A 17,321-nucleotide genomic window follows, 5' to 3' on the forward strand; every position below is an offset into this window, starting at 1 on the left:
AACGATTATTATACCAAAAGTAGCCTTCCCTAACACAGGCCTATTTTGGTCTAGAGGGGGGGATCCACCGGCTGAAAACAGCCCGTGGATCCTATTGGTTCCCGATCTGTGCCATGGCCCGCCTCCCACATCTTATGCCAGAAATTTCAGCAGGTTAGCCCAGGCTTTTATTTTTCTTCCTATCGCCAAAACAAAAGCCTGGGTTTCCGAGGTTATACCAAAAGAAACAAAACAATTATACAATATTAAACATTTTGGAGGTACACGGCACCAGTGGTTCCAGTTTGGTGGTTCTGGCAAACCTATAGTCCGCCTGATGACTACCACATGACATAGGTTCTGCTCCAGACTGGATCAGAAAAGGTGTCAGACCGCCATTCCGAAACACCGCCATTCCGAACATTGACTAAGGTTAGGGTTAGGGTTAGGGTTAGGGGTAGGGTTAGGGGTAGGGTTAGGGTTAGTTAGGGTTAGGGTTAGGGTTAGGGTAAGGGTTAGGGTTAGGGTTAGGTTTAGGGTTAGGGTTAGGGTTAGAAGTCAATGTTCGGAATGGCGGTGTTTCGGAATGGCGGGGTGTAACCACCCAAAATGCTACTGATTCCAGGCTAGTTGGTGTGGTTAGAGGAGATCACGAACATATTTCAGGTTTTTGTTGATGCAGTCTATCTATGATACACACCACACCATGTTGGCCAGTTGTGAATATAAATAATGGTCAGTATGGTTAACATCAGATGTCTGTCATGTGTGTCCCCCTGTCTGTGTTCAGGCCAGAACGTTCGTCCCCTGAACAAGCGAGAGTACATTCTGGACATCGCCACGGAGGCGGAGCCAGTGGATGCCAACTACAGCCTCTGGTTCAGGAGAGTCATATGGAGTCAGACTCTCAAACTGGACAACGAACTCTACGTTACCATGCACTACAACCAGGTAGAGGGAGAGACCCATGCACTACATGCATGATAGAGCAGAACTTTTCTCAATCCATTTTCTGGATCAGGGCCCCCTTGAAAAATGTGTTAAGTGGTCAGATGGGTGGACCATGTGCACTTTCAGAGCATGTTTACGGTATTTGTGTTCCGGCTTGGGTCAATAGAACTATTAGATTCCTTTTTATTGGTTTCACAACATTGCACAAATTCTTTTAAGTTGTAAAGAAAAAAATACCATGACAATTTCTGAACATGAATTTTTTACTATTAATCTTATTTTATCATAAAATCAGTTATTAGTTGGGGGCCCACTTGCAATATCCACACGGCCCCAGTGGGTCCCGCTACCACATGTTGAGAATCACTGTGATAAAGGGAAAGAGACATAGGCCAGATAGAGAGAGGAAAGTTGTGATTGATCTACTTTTTGTTTTATTCTCTCTGTGTTCCAGGTGTTGCCAGACTACCTGAAGGCCTTGTTGACTGTTGTTCCTCAGGGAAAGGCCAGTGATCAGCAGCTGCAGCAGCTGGCCAGACTGGCTGCCTTACAGCACCGTGCCAAGGACACCATCTACCTGCCCACCCTGTAACACACACACACACACACACACACACACACACACACACACACACACACACACACACACACACACACACACACACACACACGCTTACAACTGACCTTTCTGAATCTCTGTTCCCTCCTGCTTTTTTCTGTGTGTGTGTGTGTGTGTGTGTGTGTGTGTGTGTGTGTGTGTGTGTGTGTGTGTGTGTGTGTGTGTGTGTGTGTGTCGTAGTCGTGAAGTGCAGGAGTGTATTCCTGCCCAGTTCTATGGCATGATGGGATCTCAGCATTGGCTCAACGTGATCAGTCAGCACATGCCACAGGTCCAGCCCCTCACCCCACACCAGGCCCGTGCACAGTTCCTAGGTAGGACTTCACAGTCACACCACACCTACGTCTGTGCATTTGTCTGTGGTGGGGGGGCATAAAAGATTAACCTATTTCAATCCTCCGTCCCTATTTTTGTCCATCTCATACTATAGGTGGAATAGGTGTTACATTGTGGTCTGTATTTGTCCTACAACAAGGTATATAGGGCATACATGTTTAAGGAGAGCAAGAACTTCCATCATAGGGGGCTGGAGCTAGGCTAAAGTATTTTATTTGATTTTGCTCTCCTGCAAAATTCAGACAGAATAAGATTAATGAATTTCTATCATGGCTATCATTCTATCATGGCTAGTTGAGTAAATTCCTGTACGTTAAAAATGGGCATAAACAATCGTTGCTCGTGATCCAGATACCATTTACATGTGCAAGGTGGATTTTAATGCCAGCTGTTCGGGTCTGTTTCAGGTCTGATCAGTGCCTTCCCGATGTTTGGCTCCTCCTTCTTCTACATCCAGAGCTCTAGCTCCGCCTCTGCCCAGGCCCCATGCATCCTGGCAGTCAATCAGAACGGACTGCACTTCCTCAACAAGGATACGCATGTACGTATGTCAACCGCATGCACACACGTGTTTAAAGACACGCATACTTGTGTGTGCAGACTATGCACACATATCCCACACAAGACAGTAAGAACACAGTCATGCAGAATGCAGATACATAACCTTGAGTTAGTTCAGCAGAACAAAGTGTTTGTCTCCATCTGCTGGCCATACTGGCCATCATCTGCCTGGTGTCCATCCATGATTGTAATGCTGCTGCAAGGAAAATTAAACAAAGTATTTCCTACATTCATTATTATTTAATGTATTTGACTGTCACTGTGTGTGCGTGTGCGTGACGTGTCTATGTTCAGGAGGCTATGGTGCGCTTCCCTCTGAAGGAGGTCCAGTCGACTCGTACCCAGAGGCCCACCTCAGGTTCCAGTTACCCCTACGTAGAGATCATGATAGGAGACCTGGTGTCCCAGCGCATCATACAACTACAGCTAGAGCAGGTATGCTGTGTGTGTGTGTGTGTGTGTGTGTGTGTGTGTGTGTGTGTGTGTGTGTGTGTGTGTGTGTGTGTCTGAGTCTGTGCGTGTGTCTGTGTCTGTGCGTGTGTCTGTGTCTGTGCGTGTGTCTGTGTCTGTGCGTGTGTCTGTGTCTGTGCGTGTGTCTGTGTCTGTGCGTGTGTGTCTGTGTCTGTGCGTGTGTCTGTGTCTGTGCGTGTGTCTGTGTCTGTGCGTGTGTGTCTGTGTCTGTGCGTGTGTCTGTGTCTGTGCGTGTGTGTCTGTGTCTGTGCGTGTGTCTGTGAGCAAGTTAAACCTGGTTTATGCGTATGTGTCGCCAAACATAGCCGATCTGCAAGCTAACACTTCTTCACGGATGTGATGCTGTGTCTGGCTTGTATATTATTCAGCTATATTTGGCATGCGACACCATCACCATATGATGAAGAAATTATGTGACTGTGTGTTTGTGTGTATTTGGGGGTGGGGTGGGGTGGCAGACATAGATGATAAACAGCTCAATAAATTAAACAAGTCAATAAATTATTGTTATGCAAGAGGTGTGCATATTTGAGCTGCATGCTTTTAATTTGGGCTGACTGGCTAGCTAGTGTGTTTCAGGGCAAGATTGTTGTTTCTAGCACCCTCTGGTGGGAAGAATGTGTGAACTGTAGCCTAGTGTACTATACATACATACTGTACATACACAACAACAGACAGGCAGAAATAAGCGTTCATTGCAATCATTTTGAACTTTTGATGGTACATTAGTTGGTATTAATTTCTTAATAGAATTATACCGATATTAATAATAAGAGATTAATGTATGTTGATTTTAAGTATGCCATGATGATTGTTTTTTGCGTGTGTGTGTGTGTGTGTGTGTGTGTGTGTGTGTGCGTGTGTGTGTGTGTGTGTGTGTCCAGGCGCTGGAGCTGTGTCGGGTCATTGCCATGCACATAGAGAACATGCTGTCAGTCAGGGAGAAGAGACTCACCTTGCCACCCAGTGAAATCACCCTGCTATAGCCCCCCCCCCCCCCACACACACACACACACCCTCCAACTTGATGCTGCACAATTGAACTGTATCTACCTCTATTTCAAAAATGAGAATATTTTTGATAGAGACTTATATATTAATATTGTGTCTACTGTGTATGTGCCCCAAGTTTGAATGGGTGCATAATATGCTATATTGTAGCCTGCTGTAAGGCATATATCTGTTGACTATAGGGCATAGCATTGGGCGTGGTTTACTGGTGCCACAAAAAATATATATATATATCGGCCATTCATTTTTCCCCATAGACTTTTACAAAAAGATTATTTTAAGCCTAGAATCAAGCCATCCAGGATCCTGGTGAATCATGACCATAAAACCTTTGATTCTGTAAAAATAAATATTCTAATATTTAATGATATGATATACATTTAATAAACATGCCTACCCTTTGTTTAGTGGTTTTACATTTTTTCTTTTTAGACCACGTCCACTGCTATGCCTTATAGACTGACAAGAGAAGACTTGAATAAATGTTTCTCATATTTATTTTTTTACTTTATAACCTTTTGGCCCTAACATAATAAAATCCAAGAATCTTAATCTTGTACTTATTGTAACGAAATCAATATTACTGTACTTTTTTTTAAGTCATTTACAGTACATTAAAGCCGAATACACAAATAAAAACAGCAATAAGTGTACTTAAAGTGCATTGCATGAAATGCACGTTTGATCATCAATGACATCAATGATAGACAAAACCTCATGAATAATTTTGTCTTTTCCAACAACAAAAATTACTTACGGTTTTGCTGCTGCAGTACAAAATCCTAATAGACCTTTTATTATTTTTCACAAACTAACTGAGGATTGGACTGTGGACTGTGTGTACAGTGTAGATGTAACAGTTGTGAGTTGAGTGGAAGGGAGTGGTAGCAGAGACATGAACCGCATTCAGACACAGGATGCAAGGATTAGAAGTGTCTGTCTGCTGCTGTGGTGGAGCAACCAGCGCTCTCTGCTTCCTGCTGTGGGCCCAGAGAGCACATCCACAGGTCACAACTCTGGCATGAATCACTGGTTCTCAAACCTTTAAAAAAACATATATTTTTATTATTTCAAGCCAATGACCCCCATAACTGAGAGTGTACAACCCTTTCAGAGTTACAGACCTGTAAAGGGGTCAATTTATAACCCTGAGGCTCCCTGGACCCCTCCCTTAATTGAGAACCAATGGCATAAAACGAGTATCCATGGGGTGCAGGTGTATGCTCGTATCATTTTAATATATTGTGTACTGCATCCTGCCCTTTAATCCCCCCCTTTTTTTACTTTCTAAACTAAAGAAGGCCACATCACTGACTTTGAAAGAATACTTTGCACTACAATGATTTTCAAATTGTAATAGAATGTATTTTTGCTTGGAAATAATGTATAGTAGTATACTTTTCTTGAAGAATGTACAGTGGGAAAACTGGGAAATAAATTCAAGTTTGTATTACATGTGTTTGTGAATTATTAATTGATGCCCGATGCGTCTTTGGGGCATGCATACCATCAAGTTCACTCGGTAGCCAAATTATAAATACTTGACTGCTATTGGGTGTTGAACTTGTCCGTTTCTTTTACAGACTTCAAACTCGGGGGACTCAGTGGAAGGTTTGGTTTCTCTTCCGTTGCGTGACGATCTAGGCCTACAACTAACCCTCCACTTGAGAGCTTGTAGATCGGCTATTTTCACTTCTTCTTATTTTTGTTTTTTATTCATGGCATTTCTTAGATGTGTTTGTCCATGTGTTTTAAAATGTATACAATGATGTATTTATCTTTTTATATTTTTTCAAATATAGGCCTGTATATGTTTATTTATTTTAAATGTAGGAAAATAAAATGGGATTTTTACATGAGTCGTGACTCATTAAAAATTGGTCTGTGAGCCACAAATGGGTCCCCACCCACTGTTTGGGAAACAGTGGTGATGTACATTCACTATACTTACTCAACGGTGCGCCCGGTGCTACGAATCGAACGTCGCATTCCACAGAGCTGGGGCTTGTGGGCGTGTGTGAATAATTGGTCACAGATTTCTTTTCGCTGATTGGGCAGCACGAACGAACGGGGTTCGTGTGAACCGGGGAGGGGGGGTGGTCGGTGGTCTAACCCACGATCTGAACACACTGACACAGTGCCAAGAGAGAGAGCCGCAGCCCTACAATAAACTGCAACACTAACGAAAGCAGCGGAGCCTGCCGTGCTGCAAGGCAGCCTTGCTTGCGTTCATTCAGCCTGCATGGATGGACTAGTTCGGTAGCGTCGCTTCTTCAACCCCCGAGGAATTGTGTTATTGTCACCCCCGAATCATTTCATTTCCCCCCTTCCCTGCCTGCCTGTTCGGGCCGGGCTTGAAGCTTCAAAGATGATGAAGTTCAGGTTTCGTCGGCAGGGCAACGACCCGCAGCGAGAGAAGATCAAGCAGGAGCTGTTCGCCTTCAACAAGGTAAAGTAACGGCTCAAACATTTACAACAACGCCAACGCTCTGTCTGTCTGTCTGTCTGTCTGTCTGTTTGTCTGTCTGTCTGTCTGTCTGTCTGTCTGTGCAGTGCGTTGGCTTACCTCACAAGAGAAGCATTCGCTGGTAGTCGCAGCAGCAGCCCAGCTATGCTTCCCTTGTCCCTCTGTGAAGAACTATAATAACAGTGAACCCAGAACTCTGAGAGCGTACAAATGGAACGGGGGTCCATTTGGTTCCATTGTACACTCTCAAGAGTTTAATACAGACCTGTAAACTGCTGCAGCATTCCTGCAATTGCATGTGGGAGTGTGCGAAAAATAACGGTCCATTTGGTCAGGCTACTACATGTGTGCACAGACTGCACACTGACTCGGGAGTTACAAATGGATACATTTCACGGGAATTTGTTGTGATGATAAGCGTTGGTCTCCCTCTCGGCCGCTTCTCTCTGCTCCACACTCTCGTCCCGTTTTCCATACAGTGTTTTTTTTTTTATTGCATTTTTTTTTAAATGATGCTGGTTTTAAAATCGCATGGCTGCCTGGGATGGCGAGACTGGAATGCATCTGGTGTGGTTTTTAATTGCTTTCACGGCGCGTCAATAATAAATGGCAGCTCTGATTTCAAACTAACATGCAAACATCCATTTCAACCAAGCAGTGAGCACATGCAGACACTCGTCCTCTAGCTCTAATACTGCGAATTTAGAGTGAACACCCCGAATGTGGATAATACGGATTATCATCTAGGGTGCAGTCAGATTATTGGGATTACTTTAAGTGGTTTGGACATTTTAGCTCAGAACTTCACCACCAGAGCTGCATGATGATGATGCTTCCCATATGGAATAGGCCTACTGCTGCTCAGTTTTGGTTTTTGTTAGTTTAGGTTTGGTTTGAGAATTGCTGATACATGATGAATCATCTGCGGATGTTCTGTCTCTACAGTCCAGCCTGTCCTGTAGTTCAGAGAGCAGTGTGGCAGTGAATTGATGCTGCTGTTTGGCCAGGAACCAGGCAGTCACAACTCAGTGTTTCAGAATATATACAGCAACACAATGTTCCCCCTCTGCTGTAAAGTTGTCATCCCTGGGAGACCCTGTGTGTGAGAATGTATCTTGGATGTCAACCCAACCCACTGATTGAGAAACACTGTCACAGAGACTTGTTGAGGTTGCCGTTGGCTGTAGTTTTGGTTTTAAAGAGCCCATTCTTCTAAAAGGTTTCAGAATCGCTCTTGTTTATGAGGGCCCATGGGGTGAAAGCATTTCCCATTGAATTTGAGTCTCAGGTTTCATGTTCTCCAAGGTTGGCTCCCCAGTCCCCACTAAAACTTGGAAATACGCCATTATATGTAAGCGTGAGATTGTCTTTTACTCTGGGGAGACCGCACTGGTGTGATGGTTCTCTGTGTGAGGTACAAGTGAGTGCCAGTGAAACTAGTTTAAAAACACCGTCCAGCAAACTACCTATTATGACCATGACTAATGTTACTATACTGGTGGGGACCACCACCATACATCATCTACTATACATTATTCTGTATATAACATATGCCAGCCAGTGGTTCTCAAACGTTTTCATTGAAATCACCCCAATATCTCAGAAATACACACCTGTAAGGATCCATTTGGAATCCCCTCAAGGAACCCAGGCCTGGACCACACTTTGACCTATGGCAGCCCATTTGGTGGTCACTTTTGCGAGAAGTGTGCCTTACAATACCATGAGTGCATAGGAGGCTTTAGTAGGAAGAGGGATTGTATTTCTCTGGACCAGTGGATGTATTGAAAGCAGTTGTGAATTGAATATATGAATTGACAGTGTATATACAGCTTTTGGTTTGACTGCAACTATACTGCAATGACAACTAGTTCCATTTGACATCCAGCAGGGAAAACCAAAAACCAGCTGAGACCCACTGGCCTTGACCTGCTGTCTGGCTGCATTCTGTGTCAATCACAGTAGAACAGATGGGGTCCCTGAACCTTTGGCACGGAGTGAGAAAATATAGCATGGGGGCGGTGAATCACAGGGCGAAAGGAATACTGGGGCTTTGATGATATTTTTGAATAAACCCAATAATTTAGGTGTTGTATGTTAAAATAGTACTTTACCTTTTAAATAATGATTATGTCTGAACAAATTAATTCTACACACATTGCAATTTTCTGTCCTTTAACAATATCTGCTCATCACGGGTGACGTGGTCATTGGTGAAATGCGGGCAGAGAGACATTGAATAAAACTCACAAAATACTCTCCTAGAATAATATGTTAATATTAACCCAGATTTCCATAAATTCCCTCTGTCCTCATTCGTTTGTTTTGTTTGTCTTTTCTTTCACGCCAATAGACCTAAATATTTCCCCAGCTGTCTCCTAACACGAGAAAATTCATGTTAATCCCATTTAACAAGGCCTGCAGAACGTTGCAATTAAACAATGCTCCTTCCATCACTACTTTATAAAGCTTTGCCTTGACTTTATTAAGGGCGTCCTCCCTTTTAGACGCCTCGCTGACTGCACAGACCGTCTGTCCCATGTGTGTACAGTACACGTGCCCCACACACACACACACACACACACACACACAAACACTCACACACACACACACACACACACACACACACACACACACACACACACACACACACACACACACACACACACAAAGGGCAGGGCAAAATTAACAATCACAATATTTCTTACCAAAAACCTCAATATCGTATTGTGACAATATCTTTTTTATTTTTTATTTTTTCATTTCTTAAAACAAAAACAGACGATTGTGACTCATGCATTGTGATATCACACACACACACACACACACACACACACACACACACACACACACACACACACACACACACACACACACACACACACACACACACACACACACCAGGAAAACAGTATAATGAATTAAAGATGCCCGTCTGTCTCTTTCTAATCTGTCACTTTGCTATTTCTCTAACCCTGTCCTGTATATGTTCATGTCTCTGTCTCTTTCATCAGACTGTGGAGCATGGATTTCCCCACCAGCCAAGTGCTCTGGCCTACGACCCCAAACTGCAGCTGATGGCCATCGGTACCAAGTCAGGAGCCATCAAAGTGTATCCTGCGTTAATTGCTTTTATATATTCCCTGCTCTCTCTCTCTCTCTCTCTCTCTCTCTCTCTCTTCCTCTCTCTCTCTCTCTCTCTCTCTCTCTCTCTCTCTCTCTCTCTCTCTCTCTCTCTCTCTCTCTCTCTCTTTCTCTCTCTCTCTCTCTCACGTACACACACACACCCCAGCATGTGTGCGCATCAACACCTTGCACGTCTCTCCTGTGTACCAGCAATCATCTGCTCCCTGTAATTAATTGTTCTGTTCCAGTGCTGTTTGTCTCTCTGGTAAGTGCTGCTATGTGGACTCAACTTCATCCCTGCACTGCAGTTACTTTATCTCTCTCTCCCTCTCTCTCCCTCTCTCTCTCTGTCTCTCTCTCTCTCTATCTCTCTGAACGTTCATAGGTAAAAAACAGTCAGCGTTTCCCTTTTGTTGCTGTGGCGCTTGGGGTGGGGGTAGTTTTTTTGCTTCCATAAAACCATCCTTGTTGTCATCCTAATTTTAGTTCTAGTCTGGGTCCTGCCACAGCATTTGACCCACTCAGCGTATTTCACAATAGTAAAGGACATGGTATTTTGTACACACATGGCCAATGGAAATTGAGCTAAATTACAGTGTTTGGTTAATCTGACATTCTGTCTGGTAGCGATGGTCGTTTCCTTGGCAGTGGTGCCTCCGTCACTTGTCAATGAAAGAGGAAAGAGCTGTGGTAGGAGGACAAGCTAACAGTATCCATCTACAGTGTTTCTGGGTTTACATAACATGGGTTCAGTTGGAAAGTACAAAGCTGTGTAGAGATCATCTTCAGCGGTTCTGGGTTTGTTTTGGGTTATCGTTTATTGTAGAACTACAGCTGTATATACCACAAACAATATCTATGTCAATAGGCAATTTAAGCTATGGACGGCTACGGTAGATGACAACGGTAACCGGAAATGACCAGCACTCGATATATAAACCTGCTGCCGTCGCAGCTGTCTCTACAACGCCAATTTTGACTGCTACAGCGATTACGGTCATTACGCCATAGCAGCCGTAGTACCCCCTCGTGTCGCGGTTGTTAGAACGGGCTGCTTAAATTGCCTATTTTGTAACGTGAGGGGGATGTTTGAGATAGGGTTATAAAAAAGTATTATGTTAATCTGAGTATCAGTACTACAAATCAAATTACAGATCATTTGTTGCAATTATTTTTATTCAGACTCCTGACACATTTTGGGCACAAAGAAAAGTCTGTGTTTGCATTGATCGCAGGACAATCTAACTTAGACTAGCAAAACGATTTATTTGACTGTTAGTCAATATCACACAACAGTACAAGCAGGGTAGGTGGATCAGCGATCAAAATGAGTGTAGGACTTACTGCACGGTACCGTATACTAGTACACTAGAGGGCAGAAGCCTTGCATCGCCATATTTCAAAACGTGTTCTTTTGGTAAATGAGTTGGTACTAAACAGAAATGATCTATGAGCTTGTAGATCAAACGATTTAAGTGAAAAAGGTTTGTGTGGGTTTTATAATATAAAACTACGAACAAGAGCTTATGACTACATAATAACTACATAGGTTTTCGACATGATTCATAGTATACTGTGGTTACTTAATAATTGTGGAAAGCCTTATGGATGAGCAATGGAGTTTTGACAATATGAACCCTAGTGTCCCTATTCTGGGCATGTCATAATAGGCCAAAATAGATTAACAATTGGCGAAAATAGGTAGATTGCTGATCTACAAGCTCACAACACAACACATTGTGACATGTTGTGCATTATAGATAGGCAATCTTTGCTGTATTGAAATGAAGTATAGAGAATGTTAAGTGGTTCGCTGCTGCATGACAGCATTATGGAAATTCCATATAGCCCTTTTAGCTATACCACTGATGATCAGTGTTTCTACTGTACCAGGGAGTTGTCTGTTGATCTACTGAGCTGTGGTTTATCGCTAGTGACGCTGATTCCAGTGCAGTGAACCTTCAGCATGGTGTGCACTAATATATTGAGTGCATGTTCAACATGTTTCCGAGTGTTTGTATTTGAGAGCGATTGTGCACACGCTGCAAAAAGTGTTTATGAAGTTTGTGTAGATTGCATTAGTGCATGAGAGACTATTCCTTGTGTGTGCGTGCGTTTAGTTATGCTGATGCAGTAGACTAGAGAATCAGCTCTTTGAATTGCAGCTTTCAGAGCGAGAGACTGGTAGTACCAGGCACCGACTGCACACAGAGAGAGGGGGGTGGGGGCGGGGGGGAGGGGGAAAGGAAGATGGGTGGAGGAGGAGGGCCAGGTGTGAAAGAGAAGAGGTAGCAAACATTTTGACATGCTAGACTAAACCATGTCTGGAGTATAGCGACGTGAAAGTGTGTGCTTGTGCGCAGGGTAAATAACTAAATATGTGTTTGTATGTGGTCGTCTGTGATCCCATATCATTTGGCAGTTCAGCCTTGACCTAGCTAGAGGTGCCTGCCTACATACCTGTGTGTGTGTGTGTGTGTGTGTGTGTGTGTGTGTGTGTGTGTGTGTGTGCGCTTGCGTGCGTGCAACACATACACTCACACGCACACACAGAGACACACGTGTCTGTCAGCAGTGCCAGATGCGTGATCGTCCTATTAGAGATTAGAGCGTTCACACACGCCGACAGATGTGTGTGTGTGTCTAGTAGTGATGGTGGGGGGGCTGGATTCTAGAAGCAGTTTAGGAGTTGAGAGCAGGGGTATGTGATCCTGACATATTGTTTGTTGACCTGTTCCAAGCAGTAGAGTGGAAAACTAAATCAATGGTACTATCTCCACTCTCTGGTCCCTGTTCCCTCTTCTGTCATAAACACTCTTCTTCTTCTTCTTCCTCTCTCTCTGTCTCTCTCTCAGTATGTTTATGAAGACAGAGTCATATTACGCCAAGAGAGATTCTGTTTGAACCACAGACTGGGGCTCAGCAGAGGGAAAGGGGACAATGTGGTTTGTGTGTGTGCAGGGGTGTCGCACCAAATTCTGGGCCCTGGGTACAAGGATTCACTGCGGGCCCCCCATGAATGTTTAACCCATTTAGACTGGGAACGCATTATTTTAAGCTTTAACTATTGAAAAATAGCAGATATACAAGCTCACAGCGCGCTGCGGGCTTGTAGATCTGCTATTTCTGAAAAATCGTGAAAGTCTTTGAATATTTCCATTCCTTCTAAGGTTTTTTGAAAAACCTATGTTTCTATGTCTGTGGTGCTCATACCTTTTCATGTGTAGGACCCCCAAAATGGTATGTATTTGGCCACGGACCCCCATCTCAAAATATTAAGTTCCAGGGACCCCCAGAAGCACAATTTTAGTTACAAATGTTTGCTTAAAAAATACATAATATGTACATTTTATATTCAAAGATTTGCACACATTTTCACGACTTTTCAAAAATAGTAGATCTACAATATCTGCTATTGTATACCTGCTATTTTTCAATAGCTAAAGTATAAAATGATTAAGGCCCCCTCCACCTTGGGCCCTAGTAACTCAGTCCCACTTTTCGCTCCATTGTGACGCCTGTGTGTGTGTGTGTGTGTGTGTGTGTGTGTGTGTGTGTGTGTGTGTGTGTGTGTGTGTGTGTGTGTGTGTGTGTGTGTGTGTGTGTGTGTGTGTGTGTGTGTGTGTGTGTGTGTGTGTGTGTGTGTGTGTGTGTGTGTGTGTGTGTGTGTGTGTGTGTTGAGAGAGCATGTGTGGGGGTGGTTGGGGTGTCAGAGGGGAGTCAGTCTCCCGTTGTGGAATGCATGTTGCGCTGCCCTGGGTTAACCCCCTGTGTGTGTGTGTGTGTGTGTGTGTGTGTGTGTGTGTGTGTGTGTGTGTGTGTGTGTGTGTGTGTGTGTGTGTGTGTGTGTGTGTGTGTGTGTGTGTGTGTGTGTGTGTGTGTGTGTGTGTGTGTGTGTGTGTGTGTGTGTGTGTGTGTGTGTGTGTGTGTGTGTGTGTGTGTGTGTGCACTGGTTGAGTAAGAGCATTGTTGCTGAGTCTAGTCTTAATGAAGGCAGCTTTTGAGTGCGTTTCCACGGTAACCAGTGCAGTGGCTTGGGATGAGAGCTGCTTGGAGACGGGAGGACTTTAAATGTCCTCAGCTCAGCATGTTGGACCGTCTCCTTTGTCTGGACCACGCACACACGCACACACTAAGGCATTCACAAATAGTGATTTTTAGTATTTGAATTATTCAACCTCAAAGTATTCGAATAGTCGAATATTCGACAGGACTGGCCAAACTGCCAAATATTAAGTAAGCAAGAGGCGAACATTGTGAAAATAGCCGATCTGCATGCTCACAACGCCTCGCAACGCGAGGCGTTGTGAGCATGTAGATCTGCTATCTAGATCTGCTATTTTCACAATATTTATCTGCGGAACAGAGTCACATTAAATGTAATACCTACAATTCTAAGTGCTTGTCAGGGTGGGAGTCAGTTCAAATATGTTTATTTTGGGGGTCACGGCCTAAAAAGGTTTGAGAACCCCTGGTATAGAGCATTAACAAATTAATCCACCAGGGGCATTGACAACTCATTCTTATGACTTCCTATCTAGCCAAGCTTTATAAACTATATATATTTTTAAAGAGAAAACAATAAAATAAAATAAGCGAATATTCGACTTTGGTGAACAACGTCGAATAGTAACTTTGATATTCGAATGTTTCGAATATTTGAATATTTAGTGAATGCCCTAACACGCACGTTTTATTACTATATCATCAACAGTTTAGGTCGACATTGAAAATAGCAGAACAATAGCTGAAAAAGTGCTGATATACAAGTTCACAACGCATCGTCTTTTCCCATTTGTAAGCCTAACAAAAAAACAAAAAAGTACCAAGAAAATGTCCCTACAACGTCTGTTATTTCTCAAATTGTACTATACTTTTAGGGACGTTTGGCCCTCACAGGTATAATAATACAAGTACCCCCCAACACACACACACACACACACACACACACACACACACACACACACACACACACACACACACACACACACACACACACCAAAATACATCTTACAATACCTGTCATTTACTCCTGGCAACTCAGATTAGTCATTTACAAACAAACAGATAACTTCTCTGTGTCTTTGTTTTGTCAAACTGTATGAAAGTGGAAAAAGTCAGTCAATATGACTTCCATACTAATGGTAGAATACACACAAACGCACATGCGTCGTGCGCGCTCGTACACACATATCTCAGGGAGATGGCCTTTGTTTCTTCAGGCTAAAACTGTTGACTCAATAGTTCAGAAATAAGGGTGGCTCTGCCCATTACGAGGGTGTGATGTTTTTTCTTTTCTCTTATGTTTTTCATTCACATTCCCAGTTCCCAAACCTGAAGGGAGTTCCTGTTTTCTGTCTTTCATTCCACCCCTCCCATCTCTCTTTTCTTTCCCATTTTGCCGTTTTACAATTTACAATTACATTTACATTTAGTGATACGCTCTTCTTATCCCGAGCGACAGGGCATGGACCCTATTGTCAACAAATAAAAATGTAAATAATAATTGCTACCAAGAAACAAGGACACCAGGTAGGCTAAACCAACGTACGTACATCTCAGCATAGTATATAACAAGTGTCTATCAAAAAAGTATGCAAGAAGGGTCTGAAGAGGTGAGTTTTAAAGGAGCTATAGTCAACTTTTTCTTGAAAAACGGATGCTAAAATAAAAAAAAAAAAAAATATTTTATGAAAAAATAAGCTTCATATAATATGTTTCAATTAAAAAATGACCACAAAAAGCGTAAAATAATGATAAAATAATCATTTTGGCCATTGTCGGACCGACACTTTGTTTACATCCTAGTCTAACACTATCAAAGAATAGACTAGAATGTAAACAAAGTGTTGGTCTGACAATGGCCAAAATGATTATTTTATCATTATTTTACGCTTTTTGTGGTCATTTTTGAATAGAAACACATGTATGAAGCTTATTATTATTATTATTATTTTTTAAACATTATTTTTATTTTAGCATCCGTTTTTCAAGAAAAAGTTGACTATGGCTCCTTTAAGAATATGGCGGAAAATGGGGAGTGAGTCTGCAGTCCTGTCATTCCGCAGCCAAGAGGGAGAAGAGTCTTGGAGGGATAGCCAGGGTGTCGTAGGGAAGGGAGGGACAGGCTTCATTTGTTAGCTTTTATGGTGGTGTTTGGATACAGTTTACATACAGTATATAGCATCATGTTTGTATCTGTTCAGATAGAATCAGAACAGTAGCACTTTATTGCTTCCAGAACAATATGATTAATTAACCATGATGGATTTCAGAGAATGCTTTTGACTGAGTTCAGTGTCACTTTTGCTGTGTGTGTGTGTGTGTGTGTGTGTGTGTGTGTGTGAGTGTGTGTGTACTTTTGTGCTGAATCATGCATAAACTTTGATCACGGAGCTGTAGTATCGTCCACTCAGCAGGCAGAGGACAAGCTACTATTTACACACACATGCACGCGTGGATGTACTCTCATCTGCTAGTTTCAATGTAACTTTATGTGTGTTTGTTTATCTGTTCCAGCTGTCAGCTGCTTGAAAGGCTTTCTGTCTGAGTGAGCAAACACACACACACTGTTTGTTCATGTTGGACAAGGTGAAATGATCTCACAGTCAAGTGCTGCTCCACAAACTGTAGACACGCTGAAATAGATGAAATGTTCAGACATAGCTAAGCATTGAAGTACAAAACACTTCAGGTCAGAGATAAGTCTGTCGTGATTGTATTGATATCTTCAAGTCCATTGTTTGCATGTTGCATAGTCTCTTGTGTTATATTGAGAACTCATAGTTGAAAAATAACAGTAATTCATCCATCTCAATGTCGAAGTGTTGGCAATATTTACACGTTTGCAACATATGCCCGAAGGAGATTTCGCAAGTGATTAATCTGTCAATCAATATTATTTGTACACTGACTGAACACAAACTGGATGTTGACAATCTTGGGTCGTGCTAGTCAATATGGTACCATGAACAACTGATAAACCAGCACTGTGTGTGAGATCACTCAGTACTCATTAGTAGGGCTGTCACAATCATGACATTTTGATTTACAATGAATTGTTATTATACAAAATTCAATTTCGGTTGGCCTTTTACGTCTAAACAAACATTGCACAGCGCAGATAATACAATTCCTATTATAAATGCACAAAGTCTCTGTCAGTCTGTGTGAACGTCTGTAGTTCACATATCCCGACCAATAGGGATGGGATGATACGCGATATTATCGTTTATCATGATAAAAAAACACTCACGATAATCGTATCGTGGAGATTTAATTTATCGTGATATCGTCCTCCGTCATGCACTGGGATCAATTCACCTTTTATTTGCCGAGCTGCATATCCGGTACCACTTAAACCCTCTATAAATTGGTAAAACGTACTTATAATACACGTACTTGATACTTTTTTTTCCTTTCTTTTTTTCACTCTATCAAATGTCTTTGCCAAAAAATAGCCGATCTACAAGCTCACAACGCGCCGCGACGCGTTTTGAGCTTGTAGATCGGCTATCTTTTCACGATTTCTTTTGTCACAATAATCGTGATATGACATTTTCATATCGTCCCATCCCTACCGACCAATCGACCTGAAACACGGCGTCAGACATGCCTGTGTCTGAGGTAAGAGAGAGAGTAAAGACAGATGAAATCCAGAAATTATAGTAAAGAAAAATAAGTACCTGTAATAAAGAACTTCACAGATATTCTATAGTTTTATAGGAACTCCTTCGTTGGAGTAAAATATTGTCCAAATTGTTTATTTTCTGTTATACTCGACTCTCATTAGGTTTTAGT

At 42.5% G+C, this 17,321-nt stretch overlaps 2 protein-coding genes across 2 annotated transcripts in view; both read left to right on the forward strand.

Moving 5' to 3' along the window:
- The window catches only part of myo15aa (myosin XVAa), a 63,076-nt gene extending 58,780 nt beyond the window's left edge, over positions 1–4,296 (forward strand). The window contains 6 exon segments of the mRNA XM_080723212.1: positions 770–930; positions 1,385–1,518; positions 1,730–1,863; positions 2,293–2,426; positions 2,741–2,881; positions 3,802–4,296. Coding sequence (XP_080579338.1) covers positions 770–930; positions 1,385–1,518; positions 1,730–1,863; positions 2,293–2,426; positions 2,741–2,881; positions 3,802–3,903 — 806 coding nt within the window. The 3' untranslated portion in view covers positions 3,904–4,296.
- A 1,784-nt stretch (positions 4,297–6,080) lies between these two features.
- llgl1 (LLGL scribble cell polarity complex component 1) overlaps positions 6,081–17,321 on the forward strand; it is a 70,154-nt gene continuing 58,913 nt past the window's right edge. Inside the window, exons 1-2 of the mRNA XM_080724500.1 lie at positions 6,081–6,377; positions 9,410–9,507. Coding sequence (XP_080580626.1) covers positions 6,297–6,377; positions 9,410–9,507 — 179 coding nt within the window. The 5' untranslated portion in view covers positions 6,081–6,296. The remainder of the gene's footprint in view (positions 6,378–9,409; positions 9,508–17,321) is intronic.

This window comes from Nannobrachium achirus (genome assembly GCF_963921795.1).
Source record: "Nannobrachium achirus genome assembly, chromosome: 4".
NCBI classification, from domain to species: domain Eukaryota; kingdom Metazoa; phylum Chordata; class Actinopteri; order Myctophiformes; family Myctophidae; genus Nannobrachium; species Nannobrachium achirus.